The 19,166-nt window shown below is 47.2% G+C and overlaps 1 protein-coding gene across 11 annotated transcripts in view; it reads right to left on the reverse strand.

Moving 5' to 3' along the window:
* Positions 1 to 19,166, reverse strand: part of MRTFB (myocardin related transcription factor B) — a 199,408-nt gene that overhangs the window by 21,361 nt on the left and 158,881 nt on the right. For 5 of the 11 annotated variants that reach the window (XM_058709841.1, XM_058709843.1, XM_058709845.1 and 2 more), the window contains 7 exons: positions 16,776 to 16,913; positions 13,806 to 14,053; positions 8,515 to 8,647; positions 6,521 to 7,561; positions 4,716 to 4,859; positions 1,983 to 2,141; positions 1,538 to 1,675 (listed from right to left, as the gene is read on the reverse strand). In XM_058709841.1, coding sequence (XP_058565824.1) covers positions 1,538 to 1,675; positions 1,983 to 2,141; positions 4,716 to 4,859; positions 6,521 to 7,561; positions 8,515 to 8,647; positions 13,806 to 14,053; positions 16,776 to 16,913 — 2,001 coding nt within the window. The remainder of the gene's footprint in view (positions 1 to 1,537; positions 1,676 to 1,982; positions 2,142 to 4,715; positions 4,860 to 6,520; positions 7,562 to 8,514; positions 8,648 to 13,805; positions 14,054 to 16,775; positions 16,914 to 19,166) is intronic. The other 6 variants (XM_058709842.1, XM_058709844.1, XM_058709846.1 and 3 more) reach the window with 3 other exon arrangements.

Raw genomic sequence — 19,166 nt, forward strand, 5'->3', positions numbered from 1 at the left:
AATACCCATGCACCCAACACAAGAGCCCCTATATTTTGCAGATACAGAAAATATTAATGGACTAAAGGGGGAAAATTGTCAGTAATACAATAATATAGGGAACTTTAACACCTCACTAACATCAATGAATAGATCATCCAGGCAGAAAATCAGTAAGGAAATCGTGGCTCTGATTGATGCATCAGACCAGACAGACTTAATAGATATACACAGAACATTCCATCCCTCCACCCCCAAATAGCAGAATACACATTTTTCCAAAGAAGACATCCAGATGGCCAACATAGAAAAGAGTCATCAGGGAAATGCAAATCAAAACCACGAGATAACAACTTACACCAGTTCAGGATGGCCACTCTCAAAAAGACAAGAAGTAACAAGTGTTGGTAAGAATGTGGAGAAAAGGGGACCCTCTTTCACTACTGGTGGGAATGCAAACTGGTGCAGCCACTGTGAAAAACAGTATGGAGATTCCTCAAAAAATTAAAAAATAGAACTACCCTGTGATGCAGCAATTCCACTTCTGGGTATTTTTCCAAAGAAAGCAAAAACCACTAATTTGAAAAGATATCTGTACCCTTATGTTTATTGCAGCATGACTTACACTAGCCAAATATGGAAGCAACCTAAGTGTCCACGGATAGATGACTGGGTAAAGAAGATGTGACACACACACACACACACACACACACAGGATTATTACTCAGCTATAAAAAAGAGTATTTTTCCGGGGCGCCTGGGTGGCTCAGTCTGTTAAGTGTCCAACTTTGGCTCAGGCCATGATCTCATAGCTTGTGAGTTCAAGCCCCACATCGGGCTCTGTGCTGACAGCTCAGAGCCGGGAACCTGCTTCCGATTCTGTCTCTCTCTCTCTCTCTCTCTTGGCCTCTCCACTGCTCATGCTCAGTCTCTCTCTGTCTCTCAAAAATAAAACATTAAAAACAAACTACAGAGAGTATTTTTCCTATTTGTGACAGTAGGGATGGACTCCGAGGGGTTTATGTGAAGTGAAAGAAGTTGGACAGAGAAAAGCAGATACCAAATGATTTCACTTCTCTGTGGAATCTACAGGGCAGAATAAATGAACAAACAAAACAGAAACAGACTCATAAATCCAAACACGCTGGTGGCTGCCAGAGGGGAGATGGGGCGGGGGATGGGTACAGTAAGTGGAGGTTATTAACAGTACAAATCTCCAGGTACAGAACAAGTCACAGGGATGTACAGTATAGCACAGGGACACAGTCCGTGATCTCGTAATAACACTGTATGGTGACAGATGGTAACTGCACTTACCTGGGGAACATTTCATAACATAGAAGTGCCAAATGACTGTCGAACACCTGAAGCCACTATAATATTGTATGTCAAGAATACTTCAATTAAAAGAAAATAGCATTTCGAATGCAAATGAGGTTCTTGGCTCTGAAATTTGTGTTCGTACAGCGGCAAGCACGTTTTAGACAAGGGATTCAGTGTGAGGACGACACCCCAGATACAAGCCCACAGACCGTGGCCACTGGTCTCGCTTACTTACCTCTGGAAGGGAGGACGGGGCGCCACGTGTCTGCTTGATGGCCTCCTCGTAGCGGGGAGGGTCTTTTGTCTTGGGGACCGGGTTCCCAAACAGGGAGTGCTGGACGGCGCACTGCTGGGGTGGAGGGGGCGAACTAGGCTGAGGCAAAAAGAGGAGGGCACATGTCAGGTCTGGGCGGTGAGCTCAGAGGGCGGCCGAGTCACGGCGCTCCTGAACTCAAGAGCCTTCTCACCTCCAGCCTGTGTGGCCAATGGCGCCGGGGCGCCATCCCGTGAGGGAAGGGTCATCTGTTCCGCGATAACAGCCAAGCTGCCCCTTAACAACCGTCACCACGGGCTTTGGCTATTTTGTCCCATTAGTATTGATACTCAGTCCCTCCACGCCCGAAGCACTGGGTTCTGCATGAGCAAGCACTGTTACTGCTGCCCCATCCGCACAGCACTACCTTGTTGGAAGCGGTAGGTCCATTCTGCAGGGAGGCAAGTGGTGCGCTTCTGGACTGAAGAACACTGGCGGAGGTCTTGTTCACAAAGGGCTGCCGGACCGCTGGAGCAGGTGGTCTCTCATACGGAAGAACCGAATTTGATGCCGAGTTCGTGAAACCCTGTAACGGACAAATATGTTCCATCCAGTCTGTTCTTTGGCTCTTCCTACCGAAGCAAACCATGTTTTAGGACGAGGCTCGGCAGACTTGCCCTGTCAGGAGCCACCACGTGTGCAGTCTAGGGTCTGCAGGCCACGGGGTGTCTGTTGGAACTGTTCACCTCTGCCACTCTGGCCCAGAAGCAGTTTGGACAACGCATAAATCAATGGGTGGGGCTGGCTTCCAATAACTTTATCTACAGCAACAGGTGGGGTGCTGGAGGTGGCCCTCAGGCCGTGGTCTGCCGACCCTGATTTTCCAGCATCCGTGGTCCCTTTACTCAGTGGCCTGTCTTTGATGGCGGTGTGGACTGTACCTTCTGGGAAATCAGCGCTTGCTCAGTATGATTTCTGTCTTAAGCGATAGCTGAATCTCTCATATTCCTCACCAGGGCGGTCTCATCTATACTTTCACAGCTTTCATGTCCACGATTAAGCCAATAATCCCCAAACCCACCTCTTTTCCACTCTTGCTTCCAAGTGCCAAAGCCACATTTATAACCTTTATTTACAAACATAAATTCAGGACATCTCAAATGTAATATATTCCAAACGAAACTTTCCCCTTTCCTTCCACCACCACCAGCCTTGGAGGAAAAGTAATTCTTGGTTTTCCCTTCATTTATTTTTAAAACTTTGGTAAACGGAGACATCAGTCCTCTGCTGTCTCCCTTCAGTGCTCACACGCCTTACGAATGCCTCCTGAATCAGGCCTCTGTCCTCCGCTGTCCTAATCCAGGTCCTTGCTCCTGATCACGGGAGTACCGTGGCATCCTCTTCACTGTGCCTCCCTCCCCGTCGACCCTCCGCTACAGTTACAGCCTCAGCACACACCTGATGGAGCCCCCACACTCCCTGGCTCCTCTGTCCTTACGGTAAAACCCTCCTCTCTGGCTGGCACAAAAAGCTTCCACCACCCGGCCCCATTTCTGTCCGACCGGAAAGGCCACACAGGCTGCGGCCACACTCAGGTTTTCAGTTTGTTGAAAGTATCTCCAAATCCTTGCAGGGCCCCATTGAAAATCTGTCCCCTTCTGAGAAGCTGGCCTCCGCTCTGTCAGGGAGCAGTGAGGACTCCCTCCTGTGGAACTAACAAGTGTCTGTTTAGCCCCCATCACGAGCCAAAGGTCTTATGGCCTTTTACAAATGTATGGTCACTGGGTGATTTTGTGATTGTATTTCACAGAGCTGATTTACTTATAAAAATATTTTATGTACTTTATACCACTAGTATTCTGAAAGAGAAAAACTTACCTCTGCATTTCTATTGTAAACATACATATGTATTTCTTAAGTGGGCAAGTGTGTGTGTGTGTGTGTACACACCCCTTCAAAAGGTACAGCTGCTCTGGGCGAGGAGTTCTGGAAGCATACTCCTCTTTGAAAAAGCTGGAATTAATGATCCCTAATTCTAGTATTAGTATTCACTAAACCCTAAATAAGGGTTTAGTGAATAAACCCTTATTTCTCCTGTCTATATCCTGTTTTTCTCTCTCTTCTCTTAAAGAAAACTGTCTTAACATTGGAACGTTCACTGAGGCGATCACCGCCCTAGAATGTTATTGTGAGCCCAAAGTCAGTAATATGCTGCTGTAACTCACTGCATTTCCCAGAGGAGATTCCAGAAGAGAGCACATGATAATGTGACTACTGATGACCTCAGGCGTCAATTTCTGTCTGCTGCTCAAGTGGTCTTAGCCCAGACGGTTCATGCTACCTTGGGGCATGTCTACAGGTACACCTAATTATCCAAGTTCTTTTATGCTGAAGATTAACATTCTGGGACTAATAATTCTCAAGGTTAAAAATAATAAGACCTATTTTTGAGGCCTTAAGAGTTTTCTGTCAAGGAGATGTGCACACAGCTCCACCTGCTGGGTAAGAGGGAATTTTTGTAACTTCTGGGCTATTCAACATCACAATTTTTTGGTAGGAACACATGGAGGGGTTACTGAGTCCTAGACCAACACGGTCATCTGAAAGATGAGGAAAATGACACTCAGAGGAAGTAAGCGAATTTTGCATAAGGCCAAACCTGTAGGAAGTGGGGAACCAGAATCCGCACACCTGGGCCCTCTGGCTCTTAGTCCGCAAGATGGCAAACTCTTAAATATATAAAGATCTTATTCAAGGTAGACACTGAAAAAGTATCTTTTTCGACTTCAAATATTTCTTCCCAGGGAACAGCACTTCCCCCTCCCCCACAAGATGATTAATCTGAAAATAAATTTATTTTAAAACTCAAAAAATCCTACATGAGGATTAAAAACAAACTTGTGAAACTTTTACTTGGAAAAGGGCTTTAACTGTTAAGATGACCCGTCTTTCAGTAAAAAAGAACCTTTTTTCCCTAATAACTGCATAATCTGCAGCCGGATGGCAGGTGGCCTGAGGCCCATCCAGTGGGAGGTGCGTGATACAAAAGAACAAACAGGTGCTTCCCACGGAAGAGACCGCTATGAGGACACGTGCAGAATGGCTGAGCAGATGACAGTCACCATCGGTGACGGCCTGTCACTCGTTAGCATTCACCAACCTTTCTAACTTGCTGAGGCTGACTGAGCACATGTGGCGTGAAAGCTTCTTGCTTCTGAGGTACGGTCTGGGCTAAGCCTGAGGACAGGGTGGTGGCTGCTGTCTGCGGCTGAGTCTGAGTCTGGATTCCTGCTTGTGGTGGAGTCTAGGAAGCAAACAAAATATGGATTTAATTATCAAAATCAAACTCGGAATCAAGAGTGTAGGTGTGGGGGGCACCTGGATGGTTCGGTCAGAAGAGCATGGGACTCTGGACCTCGGGGTTGTGAGTGGGAGCCGCAAAGTTTGGGTTGAGTTTGGGCGTAGAGGTTACTTAAAAAATACATACATAAACTGAAAAAAAAAAAAAAAAAGAGTTTAGATGTGCAACATGCGATCATGTGGGGAACATATCTGAAATGAAGTGATAAAATACTTACGGATAGATACACACTTCATCGACAACACAGTTTGAACCTTAATTCTAAACCAGAGACCTAACACCAGACCGGTTTTTTTCACGCTCTTATTATTTCTTAAGTGGCTAAGATTTTCACTGGGAAATTTTGAGAAAACGGAAAACTGAAATAAAAACCTATAGTGGCTCTACACACAACAGGCCAGGTGTGACAATAATTTTAATAGCAGCAAGAAAATCTGAGGCCTAACTGCCCAAACAGTATGTGCTCCCTCTGGAGACAGTCAGCTATGTGCTGGGGCGCACACGGGCCCAGAATGGAGAATGTCAACTCTAATGGAAGATTTGGATGGAAAAATACATGTTTAGAAAAGCTGTGTCACAGAGTAGACTTTGAATTTCACAGACAGTCTAAAGATCAAACAGGAGAATTAGAATGCTGGCACATGCCAAGGACCTCTGGGTCATGCTTCCTAACCTCAGGGGGACAACCCACTGGTCTCTGCCATGAAGAGTATGTGGGTGGGGGGGGTGGTCAGAGGTGAGGAGCACTGTCCCAGGTGGTTTCTGTTCACCTGTCGCCCACCCACTGTGTGAAAACCTACCAAATGCACTGCATAAAAACAAGGTCAATACACAGGTTATGGAGGAGGCATAAAAGGAGGTTTCACGCTTACCAGTGTTTTATCAACTCCCTCAACACCTTCACTCCTAAGTTGGTGGTCACATTTTCCTCAGATGCCCCACATGCCTTAGGCATCTTGACTTCAATGGTGTCTTTTGAGAATCGCGTTTAGGAGGCAGAACACACGAGTGGGCATAAAAGTAAAGGCCGGGCAGTTAGAAAACCCGGCTCTGTCCTAGAGCAACTTACCCAACGTTTCAAGGCCTCAGTTTCTCTACCTCAAAATGGGTGCCATCACTTAGATCTTCTGGGGGGAAGGGAGTGAGCCATTTAAAATACACGGAGGAGCATGTGACTCTCGATCTCGGGGCCGTGAGTTGGAGCCCCATGCTGGGTGTAGAGATGACTTAAATAAATAAGAAAATAAAGTACGTGATCCCGTGCCTTGCACACAAAAAGCACTCAGCGACACCAGCTATTCTCACGATACGGAAACCGGTATCTCAAAATGTCTGCAGGTTCGCTGACGATACCGTGTTCACTAAAGATAAAAGCGATCAAAAGCAGGAAAGCACCGCTTGCTTGTTTTAACTATGTGGAGACAATGCTAGCTACTAACATTTCTGAATGAAATTCCAGGCTCCCGCCCCCCACGCGCACATTTTCTGCACCTCTGAGGCCCGGTTGGGGTGCATGTATGAGAAGGCTGGGGCGCTCGCCATAAGGCAAGTTTCCGTTCCATGCAGGCTGTAAAGGCAAAGGAGTTAGAAGACACACTTCACACCTGGAGTCTGAGGCTGCCTACTGGGAGTTGCACTGAGGTGACATTGGAGCCCTGGATGGACAGCGGCAGCAGCAGCTGAGCGGTTTGTGTGGTCAGTAAAGCCTGAGGCTGAGCGACAACGGCAGGCGGTGGCTGTCCCTGGGAACTCACGTAAAACTGCGGGACGACGCTCTGCTGCTCGGCCTGGGCCACGGGGACCTCCTGCTTGATCACTACGGCCTTTTTGGCAACCAGGGTCTGGCCGCCCGCCGAGACGGGCTGGCCCACGGGATGGCTGGCCAGCGGGCCAGGCCGCCTGGGGCTGGAGCAGTCGGGCAGCGCGGTCTCGTCCTTGACAGGGGAGCCCACGCCGCCATGCTTCGGATCTAACTTGCCGGCCGAGCTGGCCGCGGCGCCGGGCTGGGGTTCCAGCGGCTGCTGCTGCCGCTGCCCTCGCTTTTCAACCTCAAGCTGCATTTTCAGAACTTCCACGAGCTTCTGCTCCTGTTCCAGTTTCCTCTTTAGCTCCTCGATCTGCTTCTCTTTCTCCTGCAGCTTGCGGTCCTTCTCGGCCGCGTCCAGTTCCAGACTCGACAGCGTGCTGCTGGCGGGACTTGGGCTGTCCTCGCTGCCCGTCACTCTCAGCGGCGACGAGCACAGGAACTGCGCGGGAGACATCATGGTCATGATCTCGGTGAACGTGTCTGCCATGCTTGTGTCCTCGGTCCCGAGACTGGACTGCTCGGAGGGGGAAGGCGAGATGGGCAGGGGGGAGCTGACGCTCTCGGCGTGGGCGACGTTGCTGCTTCCGGCAGGCGGCAACTCTGCCTTGAAAGAGGGGCCCGAGCTCGTCACGGAGTTGTGCAGCGTTGTCACCGGCAGTGCCACGGTGACTTCTGGGTTGCTGGCGACGATGGCAGACGCTGGCACCGCCAGGACGCCGCTGGCAGCAACAGCGCTGCTGTTCACTTCCTGGTAGGGCTTCAGGCGTTCGATGAGGTCCGGTTTGGTGCCCGACACCGGAAGACCCCGTAACTTCAGCTCCGTCTTCAGTTCCGACACCTGCAAGTACAAACAAATCACGTCTCTTCTCTCGGTACCGCAACTCCCCACAGACCTACAGGACGCTCAGACGGAAAAGGTGCCTACCGCCTGTCAGCTCCACGTTACCACGTATGGGCAAAGGGGACGGTTTCTCTTCCCGACACACACACGCACACACAGCTACGGATCTGTGGCACTGTGAAGGCTGGAGGTAAAGCAAGGGCTTTTAGAGGGTAACTCCTGTTCTGTCCGAGGATTTACAATCAGAAATCATGACGAGGACAGTCACATTCATTGAGTAATTACCATGTGCCACACACTGATGGAAGTGCTTTATACTTTGTCTTTTCTCTTCTTTTCTTTTCTTTTTTTTAAAGCAGACTCCATGCCCAGTGCAGAGCCCAACTCGGGGCTCGAACTCATGACCCTAAGATCAAGACCTGAGGGGAGATCCAGAGCTGAATGCTTAAGTGACTGAGCCACTCAGATGCCCCTATTCTTACAATTAATCTTCACATGAGGTGTGGGTGTTATTATTATTATTCCTAGTGCACAGATGAGGAGATTGGGGCAGTGAAAGGCGGACCGTTATGTCCAACCTACCATGGATAACCAGAAGCTGAGCTGAGGGGGGAAGCCTATGCAGTCTGGCCTCGGAGAGGAGATTCTTGACTGTTAACATTTTCCTGCTTCTCCCCAACTCGGCAAGGAGCAGGGAAGAAGAAAAGCTCCCTCTGCGGTCACAAGTGTTCTGGTGCCCACACATGGTCTATGCTCAACAAATCAGTTGTTACTGATCGTCTTCAAAGAAACTTAATGGACGTAAACAGATAGTACCCCTGAGAAGGTTATCTTACTGTTGGTAAAGCTGAAGGTCTATTGAAAACTTACCTACACCTCAGAAAAATGTGGCCAATCATTTCTGTTTTTGTGGTAATTACGGGTGAATAAACTCTACTTTGAAGTATTACCTTTAAGTCATCCAGGCTAGAAGGCAGGGGCCCCGGCTTTCTCACGGAAGCAGATGGATTCTGTCTTGGTGTATTAGGCGTGGTGCTGTTCAGAGCTGAATTCCCACTGTTGTTATTTTTGTCATTGAGTGGCCTTCAAAAGGAAAAGAAAATTAGACTTGATAATAAAATCATGTCTGAATTTGATCCTGCTTCTGCTAACGACTTGACTGTTAATGTGTGAAGAGAAAATCATCATGGTCGTGGATTGGAAGACTCAATAGTATACAGATATCAATCAAATGAGACCCCCCTTCAAGTTTTGCTTGCTTGCTTGCTTGCTTGGTAGAAATTCTGAAGGTGATTCTGAGCTACATATGGAAACACAAAGGACCAAGAATGGCCATGGCATCACTGAAGGAAATCAAAGCTGGAAGAGCCATACCACTTATCAAAACTCATTATAAAGCCAGTTATTAAGATGGTGTGGTGCTGGTACAAGGGCAGAACAACAAATGGAAGAGAACAGAGAATCCAGAAACAGACCCTCACATATAGAGCCTCTTGAGTTATCGCCAAGATGGCACTGAAGTGCACTAGCAAGAGGGTGGTCCTTACAATAAATGGTGCTGGGCCACCCTGGATATTCACACAGAAAAAAATAAGGCCCTTAACTGACCCCTACCTCACACCATCTCAGAAACCTAAACGTGAATTATGAAAGCAATAAACTTCTAGAAAACTTAGGGTAATATTTCAGGGTGCCTGGGTGGCTCGGTTGGTCGAATGTCTGACTTCAGCTCAGGTTGTGATCTGGTGGTTCGTGGGTTTGAGCCATGCGTCAGGCTCTGCACTGGCTCGCTCTCTCCCTCTCTCTCTGCCTCTCCCTGACTTGTGCTCTTTTTCTCTCAAAAAAAAAAAAAAGAAAACTTAGGATAATATCTTCATGGCCTTTGGGTAGGGAAAGATTTCTTAAACAGGACACAAAACACACTAAGGGAGACAGCTTTAAGAGTGAAAAGTCAAATCATAGGAGAAGATACTTGTAATACATATTTCTTTTTTTATTTTATTTAACTCTTCAGTATTTATTTACTTTTGGGACATTCAGAGTGTGAGCGGGAAAGGAGCAGAAAGAGAAGGAGACACAGAATCTGAAGCAGGCTCCAGGCTCTGAGCTGTTAGCACAGAGCCTGATGTGGGGCTCAAACCCACAAACCGCAAGATCATGACCTGGGCCGAACTTGGACACTCAACCGACTGAGCCACCCAGGCGCCCCTCTAATATGTATTTCTGACAAGGCATCATATCTAGAATATACAAAAAAAAGTCTCACAAATCAGTAAGAAAAAGACACAACGCAATGGGAAAATCCTGAACAAGCATATCACAAGAAAATCTATCCCAACGGTCCTTAAACGTGTGAACAAGGGCTTAACACCTCATCAGACATGAGGAAAATGGAAAAAGGCACAACAAAACAGCACTGCACATCCAGCAGAACTGCTGCTATAACGAGTAAGACGCCAATACGAAGCACTCGGAACATCGAGAGCGCTCAATCACGGCTGGGAGAAGTGTGAATTGGTACAACCGCTTCGGAGAAGTGTTTTATGTTATCTACTAAAGACAAACCTGTGCCTATCCTCTGATCCAATTCCATTCCTCGAGGGACACCTGACAAAAATCTACATACATGAACCAAAACACACAGGTCAGAATGCTTAGTGTGGCATTATTCATAACAGTCCCAACCGGAAACAACCCAACTGTCCACCAACAGGATGATGGGTGGATAAATGATAAAATACTAGACAGGAATAAAAATTAACTACTTCTCTCTGCACCAGTAAAGATGCATCTCACGAACACAATGCTGAGCAGAAGAACTCACGTGCGTATGTATACCGTAAGACTGCATTTATATAATGTCCAAAAAAAGGCAAAACTAATCAATGGGAGAGAAGTCAGGTAGTCACTGAGGGGGGATGCCAGGGGGCTTTTTGGGGTACTGATATTCTATTTCTGGATTTAGGTGGTGGTTATGGAGGTGTGTTTACTTAGCATTGATTTTCAGTTATGATTTATGGACTTCTCTATCATTTAACACTTCATTTAAAAAGGTGATTTAAAAAATGTGTTTTATTTCCGTACTCATCTTCCCAGCAGAACCAGGTCCCCATCTAGCTTCTTCCCCCTAGGATACTCTTGGCAACAATGACATTTCCTCCTCTGGGTGGTTGACACTGTACAGCCAATTCCATTAGAGCCTCACACTTTATCCTTATATGAGTCTTGGTGCTGAAGCATGGAGACTCTGACTTTCATGTTCTGAAACAGGGACCTGATGTTGCTTATGGGGAGAGGCCCCTGCTTAGATGAGCTTTGTCCAGTGGGTTTTTGGAAGATTGTGTTTGAAGCCATTTCTGGTCCTGTGAACAGCTAACTCTTGACATTCATCTGCGGTCTCTGAAAACCCGCCTAAATTTTATGGAAGTTAAATACTTTAAGTGTTTGCAACGAAGTTTCTTGAAATTTGGGTGGAATGACAAATATTTTATGTATCATTTATTTCCTTTCTAAAAGTTCAGTTTTAAAATCTTCTATTAGAATTATGAAAACATTTTACGTAAATCAGAACTTCTCAACCTTACTTATTTTCATTACTGTCTCCACAAGGAGACTTTCTACCAATTTTTTTTCCCTAATCGACCTCCCAGTGAAATCTTAATACCCTCAGGATGTACTGTGTAATCACCTACGTACCGTATGTGTGTCTGTGCTCTCTTCAATCACAAGTGCAACACTCCCCCCAACCAATTTCTGCTCCCTTGTGAACAATAAATTATTCTATTGGTGCATTTGGTTGAGATTCTATAATGCTTTACTTGTTACTACGATTAACAACAGTTCAGGGCTTGCTTCAGCCTTCGAAATAACGAGAGTAAGTTGGACCTAGGTTTTTTTTGTCCAGATCCACAAAGACAGAAAACATGCTGTGGGGGGACCCTGACAAACGTGATGTCTGTGTGGATGAGAAACCTGAAGTCCAGACACCTGAAAGGACCCTCCAGGAGCCCCCGTCAGTGTGTGGCTACAGCCCCATCTCCCAAGGTACCAGAGGCTGTGTTATCAGGTCAAATCTCACTGCTGTGGAGCTACAGACTTCTGCGTTCAGCTTCCTGTACTGGAATTTTGGTGAAAAGAGACACTGTTTTAGAAAACAACACCTCCACTGTCAGGACCCGGAAATTAAACAGAAGTGACGTTCAGTCTTTGCGTGGTGCAATAATACACAAAAGTAAGTGACCTTTCCCCCTCTGTGTCCCCGGATCTTTGTGTGTGATGCTCTCCGGGGCTGGGTGGCGTGGCTGCTATGGTGGTGGGGGTGTTTGTGGAGGACAGGGGACCGGCAGCCTTAGTGGAAAGACAAAGAACCATTAGAGACCAGATACTCAGCTCCTCAGATGTACTCTTCCCATCTACAAACTGGCCCCACACAGTCAATTTCTTTCATTACAGAAAAGACTGTTTCATAGATACTACAAAAATCCTTTTATGGGATTTTCAGTTGTCCGGGTTTCCTCACCCGGGAGTGCGGTCAGTAACGTCACCTCCTCCTGGAGTTACGGTGAGGGGCACAGGGATGTCAACATCGAGCACACTGCTGGGTGCATCGTAAGGGGTGCGCACAGGGGAGCCAGTCACCGCTCGTGTCCCTGCTGCCCGATGCCAGAGGAGGGAGGCGGCAGGGGAGGACGCCTCCCTCGGGCCTGGACGGAGGAGCTGCAAAGCGGCGGTGGTCTGCGTCTGATGCGCTTCCAATCCTCTTTGCTCTTCCCTGGTTCCCTTCCAATGTCAACGTCTCACTCAGGCCTGCTTGCTCTTAAAGTAATAACATGCTACAAAAATTCTTTCTTTCTTCATCTCTGTGCCCTGATGTTTTAGATTTACGTACTTCACAGTAAGGTCCAAATGACTAATAGGTCTAATCTTCCTCGAGATATCAGGATCTTAAAAGAAAAAAGTGCATTGATAATCACTAGCATATGAGGAGAAGGTTCTTAACAGAGGAGCTTTTTAACAGGTCTCACTCCTTGTCTGCTCCTAGGAAACAGGGCTCCCTGTGGTGGAATGCTCAGCATACGTGGAGAATATCCGAGTCGAATTTCCACACACCACATGGATCATGAATTGAGTGGCCTGCTCAGTGAGAAAAACTTTCAACTCAAATAAACTTTGCACCTTTTTGTACAGTTTGTCTTGTGAGGTCAATGTAAATGTCCCTTTCTCCTGATAACTGAGGGAAATGAGAGACGAGGTATTTTCATTTTTACCCATGTTTCCTGGAAAATGCATACTCAGGATGGAGATCTAGAAATTTCCTTCTGTACATAATTAAAGTTCACTACGGATGTCTTGCTGTGGATCCAGTCTCAGAAGCTGTCAGAAGTCACTTCCTTCTGTCTCTCTCAACTGGGCTCAGACTTTGGAAACGTGTTCCTTCTCCACAGTTGTTGGTCACCAAGACCTTTAACTGTCTTGGAAACATCTCTCATCTGTTCTTTCCTTCCCCTTATCAATGCCCTCATCTTCTCACATCTCCTTTATTGTGAAATGTCTGTGTTGCCTACTGCCAGACTCCCCTCCGTGACCAGCTTCTCACTGTCCTTTCGTGCACTGTGGCGTCACCACTACAGCCCTCTGAATCATCTACCACGTCAAGATGCAAGGCTGCCCGGCTTCAGATTCCTCTGGACAGCGGCTCTACTCAGTTTTGTCTTCTACTTTTCATCCCATTCCTTATTCAGGCTATTTTCCCCGTCATCCCATCAACAGGCATGGCCCGCTCCTTCCTCTGTTCTCGCACGGCGGGGGTCACTCTCCTTTTCGTGAAAGGGCCCCGCCCGAGTTTCGGGCTCTTTCTCACAGAGGTATCCTGCCTGCTTTCATAAAGCTTTCCTTGACCACTCCGGCTTCTACACTCATCCCCCCACACCCCGCCTTTTTTAAGCTGTTTATAACAAGACTCTCGCTCCTTACACTTTTCTCGCGGCGCCTAATACTACATGGCAAACAACAGGCAGATCTCTCATGGGCGAGTAATTGTGATGAGGCACCGCTACCGTGAAAGGTCAAGGTTCGGAACCTATCTCGGAGGACAAACCCTGGACTCACTGGCACGAGGGCAAGATGCCGCGGGATGGGCTTCGAGGACCAGGCAGTGAGACCGATCGCTGAGCGCAAGCGCCCCACGACATCCACCCCCTAGGAACCAGGGACGTGGCCCGCGCCGCCCCCGGCCCCGTACTTGAGCGGCGCGGGCAGGATGGTCTGGTAGTTGTAGTGCTGCTGCTGCTGGCTCAGGATCTGGAGCTGCAGGAACAGCTGCTGCTGCTGGAGGAGGCGGGCGTAGTTGGAGTCCATCTGGGGCTCGCTCTTCTCCCCCTTCTGGTCGGGCGGGATGTACTGGTGGTACTTGAGTTTCTTCACCCGCGGCTTGGGATCTTTGCCCTTCTTGCCCCGGTGTTTGTCGTTAGGGTTCTTGGGATGGCTTTGCTGTTTTCAAGAGAAAGACAGGAGCATTTTAAGAGGCGCCATCACACGTGGCCTGTTCTACCGTGTGCCTGAATGCTCTGACGGTGACGTCAAAGAGCAAGGTGCCTCAGAAATTGGCGTAGCCGCTTCGGAAAGCAGTCCGCCGAATACGTTGCCAGAGCCACGAAAGCATGGGTCTACCTCCCTGGACCGAGCAATCCGGCGCTTGGGGCTCAGCCGGTTGAGCTTCCGACTCTTGATTTCGCCCCAGGTCATGATCTCACAGTTTGCGGGTTCGAGCCCCACGTCAGACGCTGAGCGGACAGCGTGGGGCCTGTTTGGGACTCTCTGCCTCTCCCTTGCTCACACCTTCTCTCTCAGAATAAATAAACTTAAAAAAAAAAAAAATCTGGCTCCTAAGAACTTACTTTCTCCTGTTCCTTGTTTTCTTACAGTAGGGAAAGGATATACTCCACTGAGCATTATCTATTCAAGTTCAACAAAGTTACTTTGGGTTTCTTGTTTAGACACACTTGTATCTATTGTCTCCTAGTGAAAAAGAGGCTGTACGCCAAATATACAAATGGGAAAGGATTAGGTATGCTTCCCCCTGTGTCCTGTCTTGCAGTCATTAAAAATATACTCTGTAGAGACTATGTAAAAACAGAAGAGTGCTTCTAATGGAACAAAGCAGACTATAAAGTTGTGTATTTCTAAGGAAAACACAAACACACACAAAAAATACTGCAGTCTCACAATATTCATCAATTCACTGTCATCTGCTTATCGTGTTATCGACGACAGATTTTACTTCTGGTCGTTTCAAAGTGATTGTAACGATGAACGGGGTGTGAGTTAAGGAGGCTGGACTCTAACTGTTATGTAATGATACAAGTGACTCAGCCAATCAGGAAGGCACCTGTTGGTAAGGGAGGGGGGCAGGCACGTAAGAACCACTGTTCCTCAGACGAAATCTGCTCTTATTTCTCCACTGGCACATTCTCTCAGGAAGGGAGGGCGGGAAACAGCTTTCCTCACAAAAACCCAAAGAACTGTGGTCTGTTTCCCAGTACGTACCTGTCTTCTCCTCTACTAGCAGAGCCCTAGGATCGCCTACCCAGCCTCTGAATGTCACATTCTTAAAGGATGCCTTTTGCCCCAGAATCAAAGCTCCTTAAAGAGGCACTCACTAGTGAAGAGGAGAAATTCAGAGGAGAGGAGAGGCAGAGACCTCTTAGGATCCACAGGGAAAGACGCACTGGCATTCAAACAGTCTTTGTGCCATCAGTGGTACGTGTTTGCGGATGTGGGCAGAGGGGTGCGAGCGGGCATTAGCTCAGCTGCCGTTTGCCACACTCTGGAATTTCGGGCTCCAAGAAGAAGTGATGGAAGATGCTGAAATGCACTGATCTGTGCCCTGAAGCCACAAACGCTGGGCCACCCTGACAAAGAGAAGCTGGAATAGAAACAGAGCCTTCTCTGCAGGAGAGCTGAGGACCAGGAGAGTGCCAGAGGGTAGCCGGAAGAAGCCAGGAGTCCGCCCCAGGTACCTCCCCTGGGAGAGCGCAGCCCTTGTTCACCCGGAGGCAGAAAGAAGGCTCTCCAACCCTTCAGGGGGCCTGGGTCCTTCCTGGCCTTGTGACTTCTTTGGGCCTCACTTCCTCATCTGGTAGGTGCAGAGAGGGTCAGCTAGCTCTCTGATGTCCTTTTTTAGTTCTAAAAGTTTGAGATCAGGGTTCTGCTGCTTTTGGCAAAAGCTGTATCAGAACTGTTTAGACTATTCCTCTGTTTATCCCCCCCTTTATTTAGCAGTTCTAAATGGACTTAAAAAAATTTTTTTAAGCCTACTATATATTAAAATTTTTAATCTTCCTTGGGGCCTATTCTAACTGAATTGTTTCACCAAGTAAAATTTAGGGAACAGTGCCACCAACGTGCAGCTTCTCGGAAGAACAAAACAAGCTTCTGCGGGCCAAATCTGCTAAAGCAAAAAAACGCAGCCGCCTGTCTGAAGCCTCTGACCTGTCATGTGATACATCTGGAGTACCAGTGAGCTTGACCTTGTGTATAAACTCCAAAATTATGTTGCCATTAAAGACGTCTGTTCGTGAGGGGCGTGACTCCCCAGTGCTGTGCTGAAGCAACTCTATCCTACTCTCCTCCCAGTGTGTCTTTCATGTCAGCAGCCTGGATGGAAGCAGGATTGGGAACCGCCGACAAAATGTACCCTCAAGCCTTTCCGCGTGGCTCTGGGAGTTTTCTAGAGACCAAATTTTGTGCAGTTCTTTGGTGACTACAGAACAACAGGGCATCTGCTGAAGGTGGTGGTTTCCAATATATTTTTTTTTCTTAATTTTTTTTTTTAAATGTTTATTTATTTTTGAGAGAGAGAGACAGAGCATGAACGGGGGAGGGTCAGAGAGAGAGGGAGACAGAATCTGAAACAGGCTCCAGGCTCTGAGCAGTCAGCACAGAGCCTGACGCGGGGCTCGAACTCACGGACCGTGAGATTGTGACCTGAGCCGAAGTCGGACGCTTAACTGACTGAGCCACCCAGGCGCCCCGGTAGTTTCCAATATTAAGGCCTGACCTAGCAAGTCTGCCCGTGGGTTTTGTCTTCAAGGCTTCATTCAGGCTGAAAGGCGGGCTAGGAGGTGCAGAAACGTGCCTTTGTGTTCCCCGCATGGGCCACAGACGCGCCACGAGTAAACCAACCTCACACCGGCGCGTGCCGGGAACCCACCTTCACCAGCGACGGGCCAGGCTTTGCTGAGGACACGGTGTTTGTGGGGAGAACAGGAGCGGGGGACCTGGTCGGGGGCTGATCCGGAGCAGGAGTTTTCAAGAATTCAGGAACTGCTGGGGACACTGAAGTAAACTGCTGGAAAAGGCGGAAAGAGAACAAGCATGTGAACTCGATGGCATAAAATTAGAAAAACCAGAATTATAAGGGAATGACCTCATTTTCTGAACGTCCCCTAGGAAAGAAACAAAAGAAAAATATACTATTGTGTCTGAGACCCAGATGGCAGAATAACAGGCTTTACGTCAATGGACCCAAGTATTTAGTCTTTGCCCCAATGGCAATGAAAAGCAAAAGCTAAATAAGGTAATTCGATTGACTACACCCTAGTAGTGTTTTCTCAGAAATACGGTCAGAACCGCCCTTTTTTGGCAGAAGCGAAGTCCAAGACTCTTGCAGAAATGATGAGAACGGTACGTGATACTTGTGAGGTTTTCTTGCTGTGTAGATCACAGTAATGCCGGCTGATTTAAACGTGGCATTTACTTTCGCTTACGGGCCCGATCAGTCCTCTCCAGCATACCCCAGATCCACGGCCTGGCAGCATTCAGTAAGCAAGCTGCCACTCCCTGGAGGCCCCTCCACACACGTGTGCTTTACAGCTTATGTCCCAGGGTCCGAGCCCGACTAGCACTCTCTTTAACCATTCCCCCCATTTCCCACAACAGTTGGGCATCTGAACAATGTATTATTCTAAGACGGCCTTGTTTGACTGAGGGCACTCTCACACCCAAAGCAAGAAGCTAATTTACTACCGAGGTCAAACAAGTAACCACTAAACCTGGGTGTGGTGTCGTATACTAACAGAGGAAGCTACCAAAGGCTTTCATAGCTTTTATCAACAGCCTAACAGCCTATTTCTGCTGACACTCTACTTTAAGTAGATTTTAAGTATTCACTTACGAGGAAGAGATATTGATTACTATTCTCACAAATCAGTTAAATGTTGCACAGCAATTACTACATGGACTTAACCATTACCAGCCTTAATTTAAGAAAAAAAATCTCTTCCTTTATCACTCTGCTGCCCCGCCCACAACTCTCAAATTCATTACAAGACTCAAAATCAGTTCTTTTGCTGATGTACTTGGGTTTAAGAATAGCAGACTGTATTTTCCTTCCTTAAAATAAATGACCTGAGAACTCAGAGGCTATTCAGCAGCAAGAAATATGAAGCTTGGCACATACTAGTTATTCAATAAATATTTGTTTAATGGGTGAATGGAAATTCCTTGTGGCTTTACTCATGCCGGGTCACACTCTCAAGGCCGGCTGAGACCGTGAGGATGTGTGTGAGTGTGCAAAGAACTGTGCGTGCCCATAACGGCTCTCTCCCTAAGCATGGTTTTCCTTTCACCTCTGATTTCCACTTGTAAATAATTATTACTGACAGTGAGGGTTGACAATAAAAAGACATGACTTTTGAAAGATGGCTCTACGGTAACCCCCTTACCCACGGTTTATCTTTCTGCAGTTTCAGTGACCCATGGGCAACTGTGGTCCTGAAGGAGATGATCCGCCTATGACATAGGGTCACAAGGTCAATGACAGCTTAACCCTACATTGCAGGCCTTTGTCATTCACCTCACTTCATCTCATGGAGGCATTTTTATCATCTCACATCATCATCAGAAGAAGGGAGTGTGCAATCATGAGATATTTTGAGAGTGGAAGCCCACATTCACATAACTTTTATTACACTTATAACTGTCCTATTTTTACAGTCGTTAATCTCTTACTGTGCCTCCTTTATAAATTAAACTTTGCACTGGTATGTACATATAGGAAAAAACCAGGGTATACAGGGTTCTGTGCTATCAGCGGTTTCAGACACCCCCTGGGCTCTGGGAATGCATCCCCTGTGGGTAAGGGGAAAACACTGCACTTGATTTCATTCAAAGAGAAGTGAAAGAAACGAACTTCTCCAGGAGTCTCGACACCTGTACTCCAGGCTGACTTCTGCCCCCAAATGGCCCTGAGAAAGCCGCTTCCTTAACGAACCTCTGACATGAAGGGAAGCTGATGGCCAGCTAAGTCACTGCTTTAAGGATATGGTTTTAAATTATTTGTTTTCCTCTCACTTTGCACATTTTTTGGAAGCGAGGATATTCATCTCTGGGTCAATTTTCCCATAGGGAAAAACATTCCTTGGCTGTTAAATAATTGGCATATGAAGTAGAATCACATATTTGTGTGTGTGTGTGTGTGTGTGTGTGTGTATAATATATATGTATATGTGTGTGTATATATATATATATATATATATAGTATATTTAAAAATTGTATATACAAAGCTGTGTATATATTCATATGGGTGTGTGTGTGTTTTGT

Source organism: Neofelis nebulosa, chromosome 18 (genome assembly GCF_028018385.1).
Source record: "Neofelis nebulosa isolate mNeoNeb1 chromosome 18, mNeoNeb1.pri, whole genome shotgun sequence".
NCBI lineage: Eukaryota > Metazoa > Chordata > Mammalia > Carnivora > Felidae > Neofelis > Neofelis nebulosa.